This window comes from Uranotaenia lowii, unplaced genomic scaffold, assembly GCF_029784155.1.
Source record: "Uranotaenia lowii strain MFRU-FL unplaced genomic scaffold, ASM2978415v1 HiC_scaffold_51, whole genome shotgun sequence".
NCBI lineage: Eukaryota > Metazoa > Arthropoda > Insecta > Diptera > Culicidae > Uranotaenia > Uranotaenia lowii.
Window position 1 is genome coordinate 43,136 of NW_026598434.1, and position 17,617 is coordinate 60,752.

The 17,617-nt window shown below is 36.2% G+C and overlaps 1 protein-coding gene across 1 annotated transcript; it reads left to right on the forward strand.

Moving 5' to 3' along the window:
- Positions 1 to 3,286: 3,286 nt before the first annotated feature.
- Positions 3,287 to 14,606, forward strand: LOC129760214 (lipid storage droplets surface-binding protein 2). Its single transcript, XM_055757815.1, has 3 exons — positions 3,287 to 4,092; positions 12,666 to 13,103; positions 13,694 to 14,606. Exons 1-3 carry the CDS (start codon positions 3,927 to 3,929, stop codon positions 14,041 to 14,043), a joined length of 954 nt encoding a protein of 317 aa, XP_055613790.1. The 5' UTR covers positions 3,287 to 3,926; the 3' UTR covers positions 14,044 to 14,606.
- Positions 14,607 to 17,617: the final 3,011 nt, after the last annotated feature.

Sequence of the window (17,617 nt, forward strand, 5' to 3'; positions counted from 1 at the left end):
ACAAATATTGATGAACTTAAATTAATTTGCAAAAAATTTAAAAATATGAAAGCCCCAGGGGAAGATGGGATTTTCTATATTCTTATTAAAAGGTTGCCTGAAAGCACTTTAAATTTTTTAGTTAAAATCTTCAATAAATGTTTTCACTTGGCTTATTTTCCAAATAAATGGAAAAATGCCAAAGTAACTCCAATTTTGAAACCTGGAAAAAGTGCTTCAGAGCCTTCAAGTTATCGACCAATTAGTTTGCTCCCTTCTTTAAGTAAACTATTTGAGAGAGTTATTTTGAATAGAATGATGATTCACATTAATCAGAATTCTATTTTCCCTGATGAACAATTTGGTTTTCGTCATGGACATTCTACTACACATCAACTTTTGAGTGTAACTAATATGATTAACGCTAGCAAATCTGAGGGTTATTCAACTGGTGTTGCTCTTCTTGATATTGAAAAAGCTTTTGACAGTGTTTGGCACAAAGGTTTAGTAGCTAAATTAGCTCGATTTGATTTTCCTGTATATCTCACCAAAATTATTCAAAATTATTTGACTAGCCGAACCTTACAAGTAAGCTATCAAAATTCATGCTCTGAAAGGACACCCATTAGAGCTGGTGTCCCTCAGGGCAGTATACTTGGGCCAATCTTATACAATATTTTTACTTCTGATCTTCCTGATGTACCAGAAGGAAAAGGTAGAAGATTATTTGCTGATGATACTTTGCTTTCAGCCAAAGGTCGAAATTTACGGGTGGTACGCAGTAGATTGCAACAAAATTTAAATTCCTTTTTGAATTACTTGAAAATGTGGAAAATTTCTCCTAACGCTTCCAAAACTCAACTTATTTTATTTCCCCATAAGCCAAGAGCTCAATTTTTAAAACCTAATGAAAATCATTCCATAACTTTTAATGGGGTTTCATTAGAATGGTCTGATCACGTGAAGTACCTGGGACTTACACTTGATCGGAATCTTACTTTTAAAAATCACATTGAAGATATTCAATCTAAATGTAATAAATACACTAAATCTCTTTATTCTCTCATCAACAGGAAATCCAGGTTGTGTCTGCGAAATAAGATGTTAATCTACAAACAGGTATTCCGACCAGCGATAATGTACGCAGTTCCGATTTGGTCTAGCTGCTGCGCGACGAGGAAGAAAGCCATCCAGAGGATTCAGAACAAGGTTCTGAAAATGATTTTGCGGCTTCCACCTTGGCACAGCACCGAAGATCTTCACCGGATTGCAGGCATTGAATCGATCGAAGAGATGGCCAACAAAATCATCTCCAACTTCAGAGGCAAATCGATGCAGTCTTCCATCGCAGAGATTCGTTCTCTCTATAATTAGTTTTAATTTAGGATAGTTTTAGTGTTTAGTAGTAAGTTTAAAATATTTTTTTGACATTACAGGATGTTCTCCTACATAAAAATACTTGATTGCACTCAGCAAAATTAATTCAAATAAATAAATTATAGTGATTAATAAACTATAGGGCTCTGGACAGTTCATCATTGAACTGAACACCTAATTTAATGTAATAATGTAATATAAATGTAATGATGAATTGGTACAAATAAAGACATATTTAAAAAAAAAAAAAAAATCCTGGCTGGAGGTGCCTCAGACACAGTGCAGGGTTCTCGAATCGTGGGAACAGTTGCCGAGACCCGGTAAAACGGGAATTCTCGGAACAGTTGCCCAAAGTGTGGAAACATTCAATGTTTATATGCAGTCGAGAACAAATCCTTGGCTGGGGGTAAATCAGTACACGGTTCTCCAAATGTGGGAGCTTTTGCCTGCCCAAAGTATGGTATTTTTTACCATGCAGTCGAGTGTAAAGCCTGACTGAAGAGTAGATAATAAAAATTAAATGATTATGGAAAGTAAGCTTTGTATTCGAAACCCATTTTAAATTAACAAGTATTGCTGAATCCAATTCTCGTTATTTTGGATTCCGAGAACCATAAACATAGATGTCGCTCCATCGTTAGGAAAGGGATGGAATACTTGAAATTTTCGCACTAGTAATAAAAGAAGAAATGATAATGGATGTGTGAATCATGTTCATGCTCGATGTTTATTATAGTTGGATTCACTACTAAAACCGCTACAGAAGGTTAATTTGATAATCATAATAATCATGATTGTTGCCAAAAATTCGGCTCTGTTTGAAAGAAAATTATACGTCTTAGAGCAATTTTGAACTTTCTCACTAGTGTTTGTGGTTTTCTTAATGAACTGAACTATACAAATGTTAAACAAGACGCAGGCTGGAAAAATTGTGGGAAAACAGAGTTTGGCTTTTTCTGGCGGAAAACAGAGTTTGGCTTTTTTCTGTCTTTACGAGACGTTGGCCGATAAGATTGACAATGTAAAACAAAATAACGGATGTTTGATTAAAATAAAATAAAAAATGGGCAAGAGAAAATAAATCAAACAGTATTTGTTTTCTGAACATTTATTCTAAAACTAATGGAAAAAGGGAGAGAATGTAGCATCCAAGTCGACATGTATTTCGATACAGTTTATCTTCTGTCAACTGAGGATTATTATTAGTTCGATCGCCGAAGCTGGAGGTTGAAGATACTACAATATGAAAAAGCACAAAAACTGAAGTCACAACTTCTTTCCATTTAGAATATTTGTAGCCTGGACAACAAACTCTATATGTGAAAAATAAATTTTAAATTTGTTTTAATAACTTTTGCAGCAGTTTTCTGTAAATTCTTAAGATGTTTCAAACGACGTAATGAAAGCTCTCGCGAGAAATGATGAATTGATCGTTGAGTTCCTGTTTCAAATGTTACTTTTTTGACATTGTTTTTTTTTTTAAATTTATTTCTACTTGGTTACATAAATTCATTTTTTGAAGATTTTTTTTTTTTTTTTTTTTTTTTTTATATATTATAGACATTTTACCACGGTTGTGGCTTTCGTGTCTCTATTTTTTGAAGATATATGAAGCATTCTGTTCCTAACTTGATTGTTTTTTGAATCTCAGCGGAAACATCATCGCTGCAGTTGACAAAATGCAAACCATGAACCTCTTACTTGACCGGTAAATAATCACACTCCTACCTAACATAGTACTAGCTGCTAAGTAATTCTTATCATTCGGCAAACCAGAAGCTCACACTCGCAATGCTTGTATTAGTAGTTTGGGAGTTTGCTAAATCAAAGTCTACCTCATCATCACTCACTCGGCGCACACTCGTCTTGATGATAAGTACCTACCTAAGTCTAAGTGGTATAAAACTGCCGAGTCCCCGTTGCATCGTCGTCAAATCATTTGCAAATCTCACGTCAAAAGGCTATAATTTCTTGGGAGTTGAATACCTAATTTGTGCGTCTGACAAAAGTTAATGAAAACGAAGAAAACACAAATTTTCATCGGGAGAATTACCGGTTATCGGTTGGTGTTTTTTTTTTTGTTCTGAACACGCGGTTTTTTTTTTCGAGTGGTGATAAGGGAGAGGAAGAGCGTGTTTGGTGCCGATCGAAGTACGTCGGGATGAGCTGCAAGTGAGCAAGCAGCTAGTGCAGTAAGAAAGAGCTCTGAAGCTACTCGAAAAGTAGTAGCCTACTACTCAGCCTACGGACTAGGTGCAGTGAGTCGTGAGTGTGTTCAACGAGAGTGCTCTAGCTTCCTCTATCTTCAACAAACAAACCATCGTCGTCATCGAATCGATTGGAGCTGAACTGACTGTCTGCTGCTGGTAGCTAGTACTGATCCGAGGGGAACCGGTTCATTCGATTCTCGTACTCGGTGCTGTAAAGACGTGTGCTCGTTTCTAGATTCGCGTACTCTCACAAGTGATTGACCTGTAGGTTTGAAGTGCCCGGACTGCTAAGTGTGTCCCGGTGTTGATAAGACGTGTGTTTCCTGTGAGTTTTTGAAGTGTGTTAAACCCGATAAGAAGATGTCTTCCAAGGTAGCGGCAATTCAGGACAATGGAAGCCCTGCTCAGCCTACCGATCAGCAGACCAGCCTGTTGCCCCATCTGGAGTCGCTGGACCGCATGCTGAAGTTGCCAGTGGTGGATGCGACCTGGCAGCAAACTCAGAACGTCTACGGAAAAGTTAAAGGTTGGTAGATTTCCTTTATTTGATTACTAAGCTTATGGGGAATGTGGGGATTTTCATCAAGTAGGCCACGTTGTCGGTTTCACCAGTGTGTCTGGATTTCTTAAGCCAGTTGGTGTCTAGTCAGCCTTGAAATTCCCTTTAAAGATGGCGGCCGCCGATGCAATCAGCCTAGCGGATCCAGACACTGCAGCAGCAGCAGCAGAGAAAATCACAAAGGAGGCCATGCTTGTTTCTCCATCATTGTGCATCGCAGCTCAACAGCATGCAAAGTCTGGCTCCCAAGTAGGCCAGCACAATACCCGTACTCGTTTTCCGGCCTTACTTATATAATCAATTCATTTGACATTGGGGTCATCTGCAAGTGACTTGAGCAGGTTGCTTTGATAGACTCTCCCCGTTGAAAAGGGCCAAGCAAGCGTGAGAATTTTTCCACTTTCTTAGAACCACGTGATTTCCGCAGCTACCCTGTCCCATGACCCATCTGATCTGATAATAAAGGTTATATCAAAGCAACCTCGCCAATTGTCATTCAGCAAGATTTGCGCAGCAAGCAACCGTGCCATAGTTGACGTCAATTGATATGAACTTTGGAGTTTCGGTCGATTTTTCCGTCCTCGTCTACTTCACTTTGTGTGTGCGCGAGCCACACTCCCGATTCCCGGAAGATTTCGACGACATTCGCCACACACATCTTCGGGTATTGTTTTCCATGTGTAGAAGCAGAAAAAAAAACTCTGCCGAACTCGCAGTAATTACCGGGAACTTGTTTTGCAAAAGCTGGGTAGACAGGAGAAAAACTAAAACGCACAAAACATTGCATCAGATTTCGCATGACTCACTCAAAACACGGAAAATAACTCCCCGCGCTCGCGCTTGTTCCATCCCAATTTTTGACCAACAACCATCCTAACCTTCCGCGCTCTAGTTTCTGAAAGTGGAAACTGGAAACTTACAAATGATAATAATAACAACGCCAGTAAAAACAGCCAACAAAACTTGTTTCGTTTGCAAAATATTAAATTTTTGACCGAATCATCAAAGTTGGCGCGGCAGGTTTTCAGGTCACTCAGGCTTACTACGACGTTTCAAATTTTAATCGAAGTAGTTCTTCGTAGTACCCATGTAGGTATAATCAATATGGTTGCTTATCGAAAATTATAGGCGGAGCTTGAACCAGTTCCCGAAGCCTACTAGTTACTTTATGGACTTTGATTATCGTGTCGGTTGATTGATAAGTTCGTTCCCGTATCATTTTAGGACCCATAGTTGAGTTGCACGGTCCTATTAAAACTTTGCTACAGTCCGAGTCCGATAATCAACGGTCGACTCGAATATTCTACAAATAAAAAAAAACATTGAAACAGCGTTCACTGTTCAGTTAGACTTAGGAGGGAATTTTATTGGTTTTGATGCGGGATTCCTCACGTTCTCCATTTAGAAAGAGGAAAAAACCCAACCGATGAGTGTTTCTGATGAATGTGCCGTCCACTGCTAAACAGACTGTTGGACTTTGGACTTTGTTTTGTTCGTTTCCTTTTTAAGTCGGTCTCTGTATTTCCATATCGAGGGGAACTCGTACCAGACTTTGCCTCACATAGCGATCCAGAGCAGACCGAACGATAATATTACCCTATACGTTCGACATTCAAGTCTTGTGGTATTTATGGTGGTAAGTAGAAGAACATAGAGGAATGATCCAATTATAGACCTGACTTGACTCTGCGTTGCCCATTTGATGCATCGTCGTTAGTGTTTATATTCATGCTGAGGTTTGCTGTTGGGATCATAGAAGCTCAACATTGTCTGCCCATTTGATGCTTTATTTTCATATTAACTTATGTTTTCTCAACTGTAGAATTTAGTCTTGAAAAAAAAAATTAAAGAAACTAAACTTTACACAAATTATAATTAATTCTTTTTACTTAGGACAAGTTTTCAATGTTTTACGATTTTCGTACTAAAGCCGGAATTTTAACACTGAGTTCAGAATATGCGATTTGGATAACAATGGCTTGATCACTTCCTTCTACTGTTGTTAAGTTTCTGAGATTTATCATTTTTTACCAATTGGTTTATTCATCCCCGAAGTTTGATAATATGACGTCTTAAGCAAAAATTTCGAAAAACTCAATTGATAATTCAAACTTGAAGATCGAAGAAAGCATTAAGTGGACCACTATTCTGACACCCATGTTTAATCCGATTTTGTTATATTATCAAAAACTCAAGTAATTATGATATTTTCATTTGTTGTGCTTAAGAGATTTTATATGGAAATCCTTTTTCAAAAACTATCTTCCAACCTAGGGCTTTTGAAGCATTCGTGAAAATTGGTTACTTGAAAAACGACGAGCGAACAAATCAAGAAAACGAAAGCTATCGCTACTTGAAACTAAATAGGCCACAATTCACAGTGATTTAAAATTCGAAAAACGTGATCATGAGCTATTTGAAGCATTAGATGTCAAAATAGTTTAAAAATATATTCTACAATGTTTCATTATTTTGAAGACATCATTTTGATTGGATGGTAAACTCAAAAAAAATCTCGCTTTTAGGTGGATTGATCAGAAAAAAATAATAGCATGTTCTGCGCAATTTAAAATGATGAAACATTGTAGAACTCTTCATTAAACTATTTTCACATCTAAGGCATCAAAAAGCCCAAGATCACGTTTTCGGATTTTTAACCACTGTGCAATGTACCGATATTTTTTTTAAAATTTATGTGTCCTGCCCATTGTAATTTTTTTTGGTCGTCAAATGTTTAAAAATCTAATCATGGATCTATATTTACCGTGATGCTTAAAAGATTAGATACGATGCTGACTGATTTGCGGGCGCTGAAACCTAATATCTAGAGATGCGCCGAGCAGACTTTTATGGAAAAATAATACTAAGTTATTACCCTGAAGAAAAATTTGGTATTATTTTGCCAGAATAAAGGCTGTACAATTCCAAATTTGGGTGTCAATTTCCAAATACGGATACCATATTTTTGTCAAGTGCTAGGTTTCACGTAAACTTAGATAACACCTCGTTCATCCACCGTTTCAAAAAGCCTTTTGAGAGCAGCCACCTTTTGCCATCGTTATGATTTCAAAACATTTCTGACTAGGCTGCCCAATAAGCTTTTATTGAAAGCAAAACTTGGCAGAAAATTTCACCAAATTTTGGGCATTGCACTATTTTTATCCTGGCAAATCGCTACCAATTTTTGCTCACATGGCAAATAAGACTTAAAATGAGAATAAATAACTAAAAATTAAGTAAAGTGTCAAAAATTACAAATAAAATAAAAATAACACAAATGTGTCAAAACATAAAAATAATAATAAAAAATGTTTTTTTATTAGTCAAAAATTTATAAAAATTGACGCTTATGATAATTACAATGATTTATTTTCAATAACAAGTAAAAAAACAATTGAGGAAAAAAACTGTTCAACTTTGGCACGGTTCGGTTTTGGCAACAATAAAGTGTTCGGACGTGTTGCCAAAATCGAAAGGGGTTTGCACAAACTCTCTCCTTGGCTTCATTTTGCTATCAAAATTGAAGATTTATGAAACTTCTATGATGCCTGGTTTTGCTATGGTTGCAACATCGACAGCAAAAAGTGACATTAGTTTGCTATCAATGCTATACTTTGGTGTTGTTTTGTCGTCATTTTTTTATATTTTGAGACTTCATTAAAAAAGTTGATACTTCAATGGAACCCAATTTTGCCATGGGTGGGGGTTCGAAATTCCAATTTAGCTAGAAACAATATAAAAAATTCCAAATAAATAAGAAATTTTGTTTCTAGAACCATTTTTGTACTCGTAACCATCACACAAACCCGAAAAATTAATTCATTTTATTAATACGATATAAAATAAATCAGATTAAAAGTTTCAATTTTTTTCAGTAGGTATTCAAAGTATTCAAAATGATGATTTATATTCAGAACAAGAAATTTTAAGTCAATAAGAAACATCTGAACAAGAATGCAAATTAAAATTTCGGAAAAAAAAAACAGAATTTGAAGCTTCGGACATAAGAATCAGTGCGCAGAAATAGAATAAAATATAACACCAGATTTAGAATGGGATTAAAACCGAATCCTTAACAAAAATTAGACCAGGTCAGAGATAAATCATGATTTAAAATTGTTAAAAAAATGATAAAAATTGTTAGTTCTAGTCATATTTATTTACATTTCTTTTCTTAATTTTCAATAGAAGGTTGATTGAAAAACTCCTCTGTATTATCATAAATTTAATTACAGTTTTAAAAGTAAATTATCGCTAAGGAAAAAATATACATTTTGAACTTGAGAGAATTTATTCAAAAGACATTGATGATGACTGAGTTTAATTTAAAAAAAATGTTTTTAACTTCCAGAGTGCCAGCGATTAAACAAAATCCACCCTCAGTGATAAAATCCATTTTTAAATTCAAATTCTTCAAGTTACGAAATAAAAGACTAAAAAAAGTTCATGTTTGATTGAGGTCCACATCACTGACAAAGTACAGGTTGGGAAATGGATGATTCCTTGAATGATCAAATACGAAACTGATAAAAATAAAAATAAGGAATTTCAAATGTTGTTGTTAATATTGAAAGCACAAAGGCAATACTAATTTAGTTCACATTGTGCATTGAAATTAAACTTTAAAGTTGCAACAGTTCTTTTGAATTTTTCATAGATTATTTAATTAAAAAATCATGATCGATTAAAAAATTATTATTTAAAATAATAAAAATAAGTTAAACGTTTATAAACTTCCAAACGTAGTAATAGTTTTAAATTTCAAGCTTTGAATATTTTGTCTTATTAAAAATTTAGATTTATATTTTCCAACATGATTATGTTTTCAGACCACGAAAATTTCAAGTTGAAAGACAAGGACAAACTTTTAAAAGATATTTCTTGAAAAAAATTACTAGTTCGATCATAAAATTCGGTCATTTTTTTTGAAAATTAAAAAAAAGAATAAAATTTGGTAAATTTATTTGAAAATTCAAAATCAATGTATTCAAATTATCGGCCTTATCGGTAAAAGTAATGCTCTTTTTGAAAGGATATTTCAAGATTATGAATTTTTTTTCCATTTTATTGAAATAATTTTTTGATTTGATTGAATTTGGACATTTGATTTAAATGCTTCTTATTGAATTCTACACGCGCATTTTCAATATCTATTCTTTTTTTTTTCTAAATTTCTATCCGCCTATAATTTTAAAATTCTTGAAATGTTTCTATGGAGATAACATAACTTTCACCGGTAGGGTCGATTAATTAAATTAATAAACAAAACCAGCCGACCCGGTAAACTTCGATTTAACTTTAAAATAAAAATCGTTATAAATTTTTAATGTCTAAAAATAAAAATCGTTATAAATTTTTAATGTCATCTAGACGTCCTCAACTTCTTCGTGCTCGTGAATCAATTTTTATGAATAAGTAACAAAATTGTTCGACTTGTGCCCCATTTTAAGTTGATTTTGTATGAGGGCCCCCTTCCATGAAAAGTAGGATTCTTGAAACTAATATACAAACCATCTCTGGCCCGAAAAACCTTCGGATACCAAATTTCACTTCATTCCGACCGTTCGTTTATACGTGATGGTGTTATAAAGAAATCGCCTCCATTTTTATATATAAGAAGATTATATAAGTTTTTAACATTTAAGATTTTCTTTAAAAACAAAATGCCTGACCATTTGAAAAACTTACTTATAGAATTCAATTGATACTTCAAGAGACAGCATTTGGATGCCTATATTTTAAGGATTGATTTACTAGGTATTGGTGTCCTGAACTCGAATCTTTGTAAGATTTTGTCTATCACCTGTCGTTTTGGTGATATGGAGTTTAAAGTTTAAAAATGAATCAGTTTTGAGTGGAATCAATCACTGATAGCTGATGAGCTCAGAAATCCACATGAAAGAAAAAAAAACTAATTCTGAATTTGTTCATTATATAAAGTACATATTCAATTAAGGAATAAAATATTGATGGTGATGATGATGATGAAGATTGATTTAAAAAAAATCTCGAATTCAACAGGGGTCCTAAACCCCTAAAACTTCCCCTGTTTACACGACCTTGTTCAAATTGTATTGAAAAATTTCGAAAAATTGATGATTCTTATTCTGATGAAGCTTATTTTTTTTTTTTTTTTTTTATTTACAACTAGTTTATTAAAGGCCTTTTACTTTTATAAAGTTTAAATGTGCCGAGGGTATTTGTTTCACTGGTTAGTAGGGAAGGGGGCCGTAATAGTCGCGGCGACTCAACAGTTAAAAAAAAAAGAAACTTTAAATAATGGAAAAGGAAGGGGTTTATAGGGGTTATTCTCCAATATCAGTTTTCCATTAGGGTCCGGTGGTGGCCTCCTGTAGCTGTGGATTCGGTAGCTACGGTTTGGTATCGATTTCCGACCTTCTGGCCAACCTTCTTCAGGAAATGAAGCTTATTTAAAAATATCGATTATTAAATGCATAAATCAATCGATTTTTCTTTGAATATTTAAATGGAATTTTAAAAGATGTCCGATGTTGCTCTCATCGTTCTAAAACAAGCACTCTTCAAACAAGATACTTCTTCAATATTATTGAAATTCCATCTCTATTGTGAGAAACGATAAAATTAGGGAATATCAATATAATTCTTAAATTATTTTCGAAAATTTTCAAATATTTTAAAAGTTATCGATTTTATTTTTACATTTTACGTATTTGTAAAAATTGTGTTGCTGAAACCACACAAAATTGCCGAAGTTAACGGTATACGTACAGTTAAATTTTTTGTCACTAAAGTTTTTAAGTGACTCAAAAAAATATCAAGGTAAAAAAAAACGCATAAAATTATCAAAAATTCAAAACTATGAAAAACTGAATGAATGATAACTAAAACAGGTTAGAAATATTCCTAATTTCCTAAGCAGAAAAATCATCTAAAAACTCTTTTTTTTTCCTCAAAACATGAACGGTGTTGTTCAATTAACCTTCCAAAGCTCTAAAATGTGTTGTGAGCCTACTCAGTTGAATAATTCTACTGAATAAAAGCAATCGAAAAATTCCCTTTAATTCAATCACCGTGGCTACTCATTCCATCATTCCAATGGGAGTGATGCGACACGATGTCCTCCATAGAAGAGTTTAGATTAGTTATTAAGCTTTTGGAAAGCTTTTGGGGACGGCCATACATTTTCTTCTAACTTCAAAACGTCAAACACTTACCTGGCATCGCGGTTATACTGAAGAACTGAATTTTTTAGAGACCAAGTATGTTCTATAGAAATGATTTGATTAAGGAAATAAAACTAAAATGTGTTGAATAATGTGCATAATGTAGTATGGAAGAACATCTAGCTAGATAGACAAATTTTTCAGTAACGGTGCAAAACTGTCTGAAATTTTTCGAGTTTCATTACATGTCTGAAATATTGCAAATTTAAAGTGCCTTACATTGAGTCGAAGTAAAACATTTTCCCAATATTATAAAATTTGAATATTTCAGTTCAAAGTGAATTTATCCCTCTCGTTTCAAGCTTTTGAAATTATAAAAAAAATCCTCAAAATTTTCAAATTTTCAATCGTGTCACAATTGTTTAAGCTTGTTGGACACATTCTATTGTTGTAGCATCAAAACTCCTGGATGTTTGTTTTTTAAGAAACGGTTCCATATTTGAGAGCCAAGATTTTATTTAAGAAGTTTCGGCAATTTTAAAACATTGCGGACCAAATATCTCGTAGCTTGCTTTCCAGGAGTGTGGTACACTTGAATAACTTTTAAGTTGTGATTTTTACTACGAAAGTATTAACGCGCCAGAACTAAATTTTACTTCAGAAGTGCGGACTTCCGACTTCCGAACGACTTCCGACAAAGAAAAGTGAAGAACTAGATTGTCGGAAGTCTGTTTATTTCCAGTTCACCAGCGACGTTTCTGAAAATTTTATTAAAATTCACAATATATTCTACAGGATCAAAGAAAAAATACAAAATAGTTCACAAATATCAGATTTTAAAAAAATTTGTCGGTGGTTTTCGAGTTTCAAAACTTAGAATTTCCGTGATTCACGTTCCAATTTCTTCGCGATCTCAAATGTTTTAAAATTATCAGCAGAATCAGGTGCCGAGCTTAGCGAAATTCATGTTCCCTAACAAATTGAAGCAAAATAAGCTCAATAAATCATTTAATTATAGCCTAAAACATGTATAAACATTCGAATTCAATGATCTTTGTTTATGAAAGAGAAGAAACCAGTCTCAGGATGTGAGACTTAGTGCATTTGAACTCTGAAGTTGTTGTTTGTGAAAGCTGTGTAATCTCAAGGAATGTTTCTAAACTGTGCTCGAACAAAGTCATTTCATTGATAGGGTCGATCATTCCAAAGTTCCCACTGACACAGAAAGTTGACTCACTGTCTTGACGGAGGTGATTGAAAGCTTGCCATAGTTGTTATCAGTGATTTGTCCATTGAATTGTACTTGGCTGATTAGATTTCAAGTCCTATAAATACCCCGCAATCGGAATGACGCACAAGATTTCATGAGCGCTGTTTTTTTTTCTCTCCGCCTAGATTACAATCCGCTGCTGACATGGGCCCTCGGAACAGCCGAAGACGTGGTGCACCGGGCCGTGACCATTTCCGCCCCCTTGGTTCACAAGCTGGACCGGCCGCTGCAGCTGGTCGATCAAACCCTGGTCAAGGGAATCGACAAGCTGGAAGTGAACGCCCCGATCATCAAGGAACAGCCGCAGGAAATCTACCAGCAGGCCAAGACCAGGGTTCTGGAGACGGTTAAGCCCTACACCAACAAGGTTTGCGAGTTGCGATCCAGCTCACAGCAGAAGGCCGCCTCCCTCAAGGATCTTTCCTGGAAGAAAGCTAACGAAGTGCTGGCCACCCAGTATGGCAGCATCGCGGTCAACGGCGTGGACACGACGGCCCAGCTGGCCGAACGGCTGCTGGACTACTATTTCCCCAAGAGTGAGAAGGACGTCGAGGACGATAATGGTGAGTTTCGGGATAGTTGGATCAACTGGGGTGTCATAGAATATTTTTGGACTTCAGTGGCTTCTGAAAAATTTATGATTGCAGATACAATAATGATACAGCTTTTGCTTCAAATATGCTTTTTTTGAGTTAATATGCATCTTTAAAGCCGATGAAAAAAGGATAAAATTGATGCGTTTTAATAGGGATTAACGGAAAAAATACAAAAATGACAAAAATGACAAAAATGACAAAAATGACAAAAATGACAAAAATGACAAAAATGACAAAAATGACAAAAATGACAAAAATGACAAAAATGACAAAAATGACAAAAATGACAAAAATGACAAAAATGACAAAAATGACAAAAATGACAAAAATGACAAAAATGACAAAAATGACAAAAATGACAAAAATGACAAAAATGACAAAAATGACAAAAATGACAAAAATGACAAAAATGAAAAAAATGAAAAAAAATTACATTAATTATAAAAATTAACACTAATTTTTTATGTCTTTAAGGCTTAAAAGTTTAAAGTTTAAACAAAACTTCACGGAAGACTTACTTTTTTAATCTGGATCCCCTTTCCCTCGCTTCTTCTTAGCTCCCATCTCGGCCAAGGACGATCCGGTGTTGCATACGGTCCAAACCGTCGGTCGTCTCTCGAACAAGGTTGCCCGCCGTGTCTACCGAACCGTCTCTACCCAGGTCAAATCCCTGCGGAAGGAGGACGTTCGGGACTACATCGCCACGTTGATTGCCGTCCTGCGCCTGACCCAGTACCTCAACTTCATCAACGAGAAGCGGCAACCGGTGGAAGCTGCCCCGGAAAGCACAACCTCCGGCGATAGCAGCAGCACCCAGCAGCAGTCCTCCTCCCAGTCCAGCACCTCGGATGTCGTGGCCACCACCAAGAGCAGCAAGACGCTGAAGGACGAGGACAAGAAGCAGTGAAAAAATTAGCCAAAACCAATCCATAGAAGAACTGATGATTAAGCCGAAAATTAATCCAAATTATAAGAAGAAAAAAAAACAATAAAATACCCCCGTTAAGGTAGTTAAGGTTAGGACCGATCGCGATCGATAGGCTAGCGCGGAAGCTAGACTTCCTTTCTTTTTTCCCCAATTCCAACCCGATCAGGAAATGAGTCCGGCGAAAAACGCCCGGAGTTAGTCTCCGTCTCGTTTTGCATATTTTTTGTGTGAGAATCAACAGCGTGTGTGAATTGAATCCATGATGTGTAAGTGAGTGTGAGTGAGCAAGTGTAGCAGAAAAAAAAATCCAACAGGTGCAAGTAATCTAGTCCTGGTTTAGTAATAACTAGTTTTTCTCCCGGGAACCAGTTGCACCAGCCAATCAAGCTATAATATCCTCTCCTTTAATTCGTACGTCGTTATTATATATATTTTTTAGATGAGAGCTCTATTATTGTTTAATCGTAACTTTACATATTTGATATATTTTTGTGTAAAAGTAAATGAATAAACTGAAAACAGATGAATGTATACAAATGCGACGAGCGATTTTTGGTCGATAAAATATCACACTTTCCTTTAAGACTTGAATTTCAAAATTCCAAAATCAGGAATGACGATACTTGGGTAACTCACGAAAGTTATAATTCCTTAAGGAATATGAACTGATTCCAACTCTATACCATTTTTATCAATGTTAAAAAGGCGATCTAGCAACATTTGTACGTTTCATGAGCTTTTGTCAAACTAAAGGTCCACGTGATTTTTATTTGTTTTTTTCTTTTATTCTTTAGTATTCCGTCTCACGATATAACCTGATGAACATAATTCCCCCAAACAACTCGGCAACCATGGCAACCTTTTTTCCAATTTATCGGGCATCCCACATTCGCCAGATCACGCTTCACTTGGTCTAACCACCGCCGTCGATCGTGACTTTGTTATTGACGGACAAGCGACGTGTTTATCATCAACCCAATCCTTCCTGCTTCGCGTTTCAGTATGCGGTAGATCTCCTCCACCGCCGCAGATGATCTGCCGACTATATCTATGTCATCGGCAAAGCAGATAAGTTGACTGGATCTGTTGAAAATCGTGCCCCGCATTTCGCCCACCGCTCGTCGAATAACACCTTCTAGCGCCACGTTGAACATCATGCAGGATAGACCATCACCTTGTCGAAGCTCCCTGCGCGATTGGAATGAAGTCGACAATTCAACCGAAATCCGCACACAGCACTGCGTTCCATCCATCGTTGTCTTAAACAGTCTGGTCAGCTTCCCGGAGAAGCCGTTCTCGTTCATTGTTTTCCATAGCTACTAACGGTCGTTCGTGTCGTACGCGGCTTTGAAGTTTATGAGCTATTCATCGGTGCGTTTGAACTTGGTGTTCACGGTGGGGTGTTTTAGGGGGATTCGCCGCAATCTGAAAATCTGCAGACCGCCCCTCTATTTGTTTGTGGCGTTAGGCGGCAGTGATCGCTAGGTAGTTCTCACAATCCAGTTTGTCGACATTCTTGTAGATTACCCCATCCTTTCACTCGACCGGTAGCCGTTTTGTGTCCCAATCCGGACCATCAATCGGTGTAGGCAATCGGCCTATTTGTCCGGGTCCATTTATATGAGTTCAGCTGTGATGCCATCTTTCCTAGCTGACTTGTTGTTATTGTAGGAATCAGGGAGATCTTGTTTATTATCGAATAGATTAGGAGGCTATGATTGATCATGTGTCAGATATTTTCGGGAAGCCTAGCAAAAATATTGTCCCCTAAGAAGCGTCATTAATTTAAGCGGCGTCCAGCAGTTTTTCAGAAGTGGGATTAGAGAACGCCCTTCAGCACAAAACTGGGAAGATTGAACGACGGAGACGACTGAAACTTCTGAACTGAAGAGTTGAAATTTGCAGTCACTGGCGCTGCCAAGATGGCAAGCAGGGGTGTAGCTAGAGATCGTGGATAGAATGTCCATTTCCGACAATTCCCGGGAAATAGGCCGGGAAATGGACACTCTAATCGTGGATAACGTTTGGTCCTCAGCCATATGATGCGAGGAGCATCTCAACCAAGGTTGCCGAAAAAATTCTATGTTTTGACGAAAAAAAAAATTCTGCCTTTTTGTGATTTTCCCAAAAATTTTGTGACGATTTTCTGTGATGCTTTTTCCAAAAATTTCATTCAAAAGTCATGTCCAATTGCGCCTTTTTTATCATTTTACTTAAGGGGGGAGGGGTTCTACTTATTGTAGAACATTTCAAGAATGTTGTGTCAAATTTTCAAGTCAATTGAAGCAAAACTGTAGAAATTATAGGCCTTTATCTCCTCCTATCTAATACTGCAAGAAAGCAAGAGCAGAAACTTCAAACGCGTTTTTCTCGAAAGCACATTTCTAAAGTCCGTGGACATCGTCATTTGAAAACTACTTATCCGATTCTTTTCAAATTTGGAACATATTTTCTACATATAAAATACCAGACCCCAATGTTTTTCGTTTTTGTTTTTTTAACTTTGGAAAGATTTTACAGGTGAAAAATGGCGGATTTTTTCGTGAAAAATCGTAGTTTTTACTTCAAACAGCCACAAAAATTTCTTTAAAAAAATTTTAAGTTAAATAAAAACGTTGGGGTCTAGAAAAACATCTATTAAAAATATTTTGCTTTGATTTTTTGACTTCAGATGATTCTGTGCTGAGTTACAGCTTCCACCTCAAATCCTGTTTTCTAAAAGGCATCCTCGAAAGTGCTCCGTCACCGGCTCATTTTTCAATATTTTTCTAGGAAAAAAATACTAAATGTTCTTTTAACAATGCTTTGTATAATGCAAAAAATTTGAATACATTTGTTTGAACGATAGCTATAGAAAAACATCGTGAAAATTGTGTTTTTCATACCCGTTAGACCCTACCCCCCTTAAGAAACATAATCAACTTTAAAATATTTCTCCAATTCAAAGCTTATTATCCAAAATTTACATTAACATAAAAAATTAAATTTTGAAAAATCGTTCAAAATATTTAAATTCTGTAAAATCTGTGAATATTTCTAAAATTCTTTGTTCTGTGACACAGATTGTGTGATGAAATTTGGCTCAACATTCTGTGAAATTATAGATTTTTCTGTGATTTCTCCAACCTTGATCTCAGCGTCAGATAACGGATCTTGAAGTGACAGTTTGAAGACCATCTTGGTCTCCTGCATGTGCGCCGTTCAGGTGTTCATCGAAGTGCTGCTTTCACCTTTTAATAATCATTTCTCGATTGTCCCCCCCGCCCACGCGGTGTTCTCTTCGTCAATCACTCTCGTACACTCCGCGTCGAATCGTTCTGTCGAGATCGTTCCACATACCCGATGATGTTATCCTTATCACTGTTGATGGCTGTCATGATGGTATACCAACAGTCCTCGAGAGGAGCTTCGTCAAGCTCGCCCTCTGCCGGCAGTGCTGCTTCGAGCGATTGCCCGTAGTGTGTTGCGACCTCGGGCTGCTTCAGTCGTGCGGCGGTTTCACAATTAAAGTTTTGAACGCATCTTCACAATCACCGGATAGTGTTCTGACGCG

What these genes read in the sequence shown, in the direction of transcription:
- LOC129760214 (XM_055757815.1), top strand. Translation starts at nt 3,927, where the DNA reads ATGTCTTCCAAGGTAGCGGCAATTCAGGACAATGGAAGCCCTGCTCAG. An exon ending in CGTCTACGGAAAAGTTAAAG is followed by an intron (nt 4,093 to 12,665) that starts GTTGGTAGATTT and finishes CTCTCCGCCTAG; the next exon opens with ATTACAATCCGCTGCTGACA. An exon ending in GGACGTCGAGGACGATAATG is followed by an intron (nt 13,104 to 13,693) that starts GTGAGTTTCGGG and finishes GCTTCTTCTTAG; the next exon opens with CTCCCATCTCGGCCAAGGAC.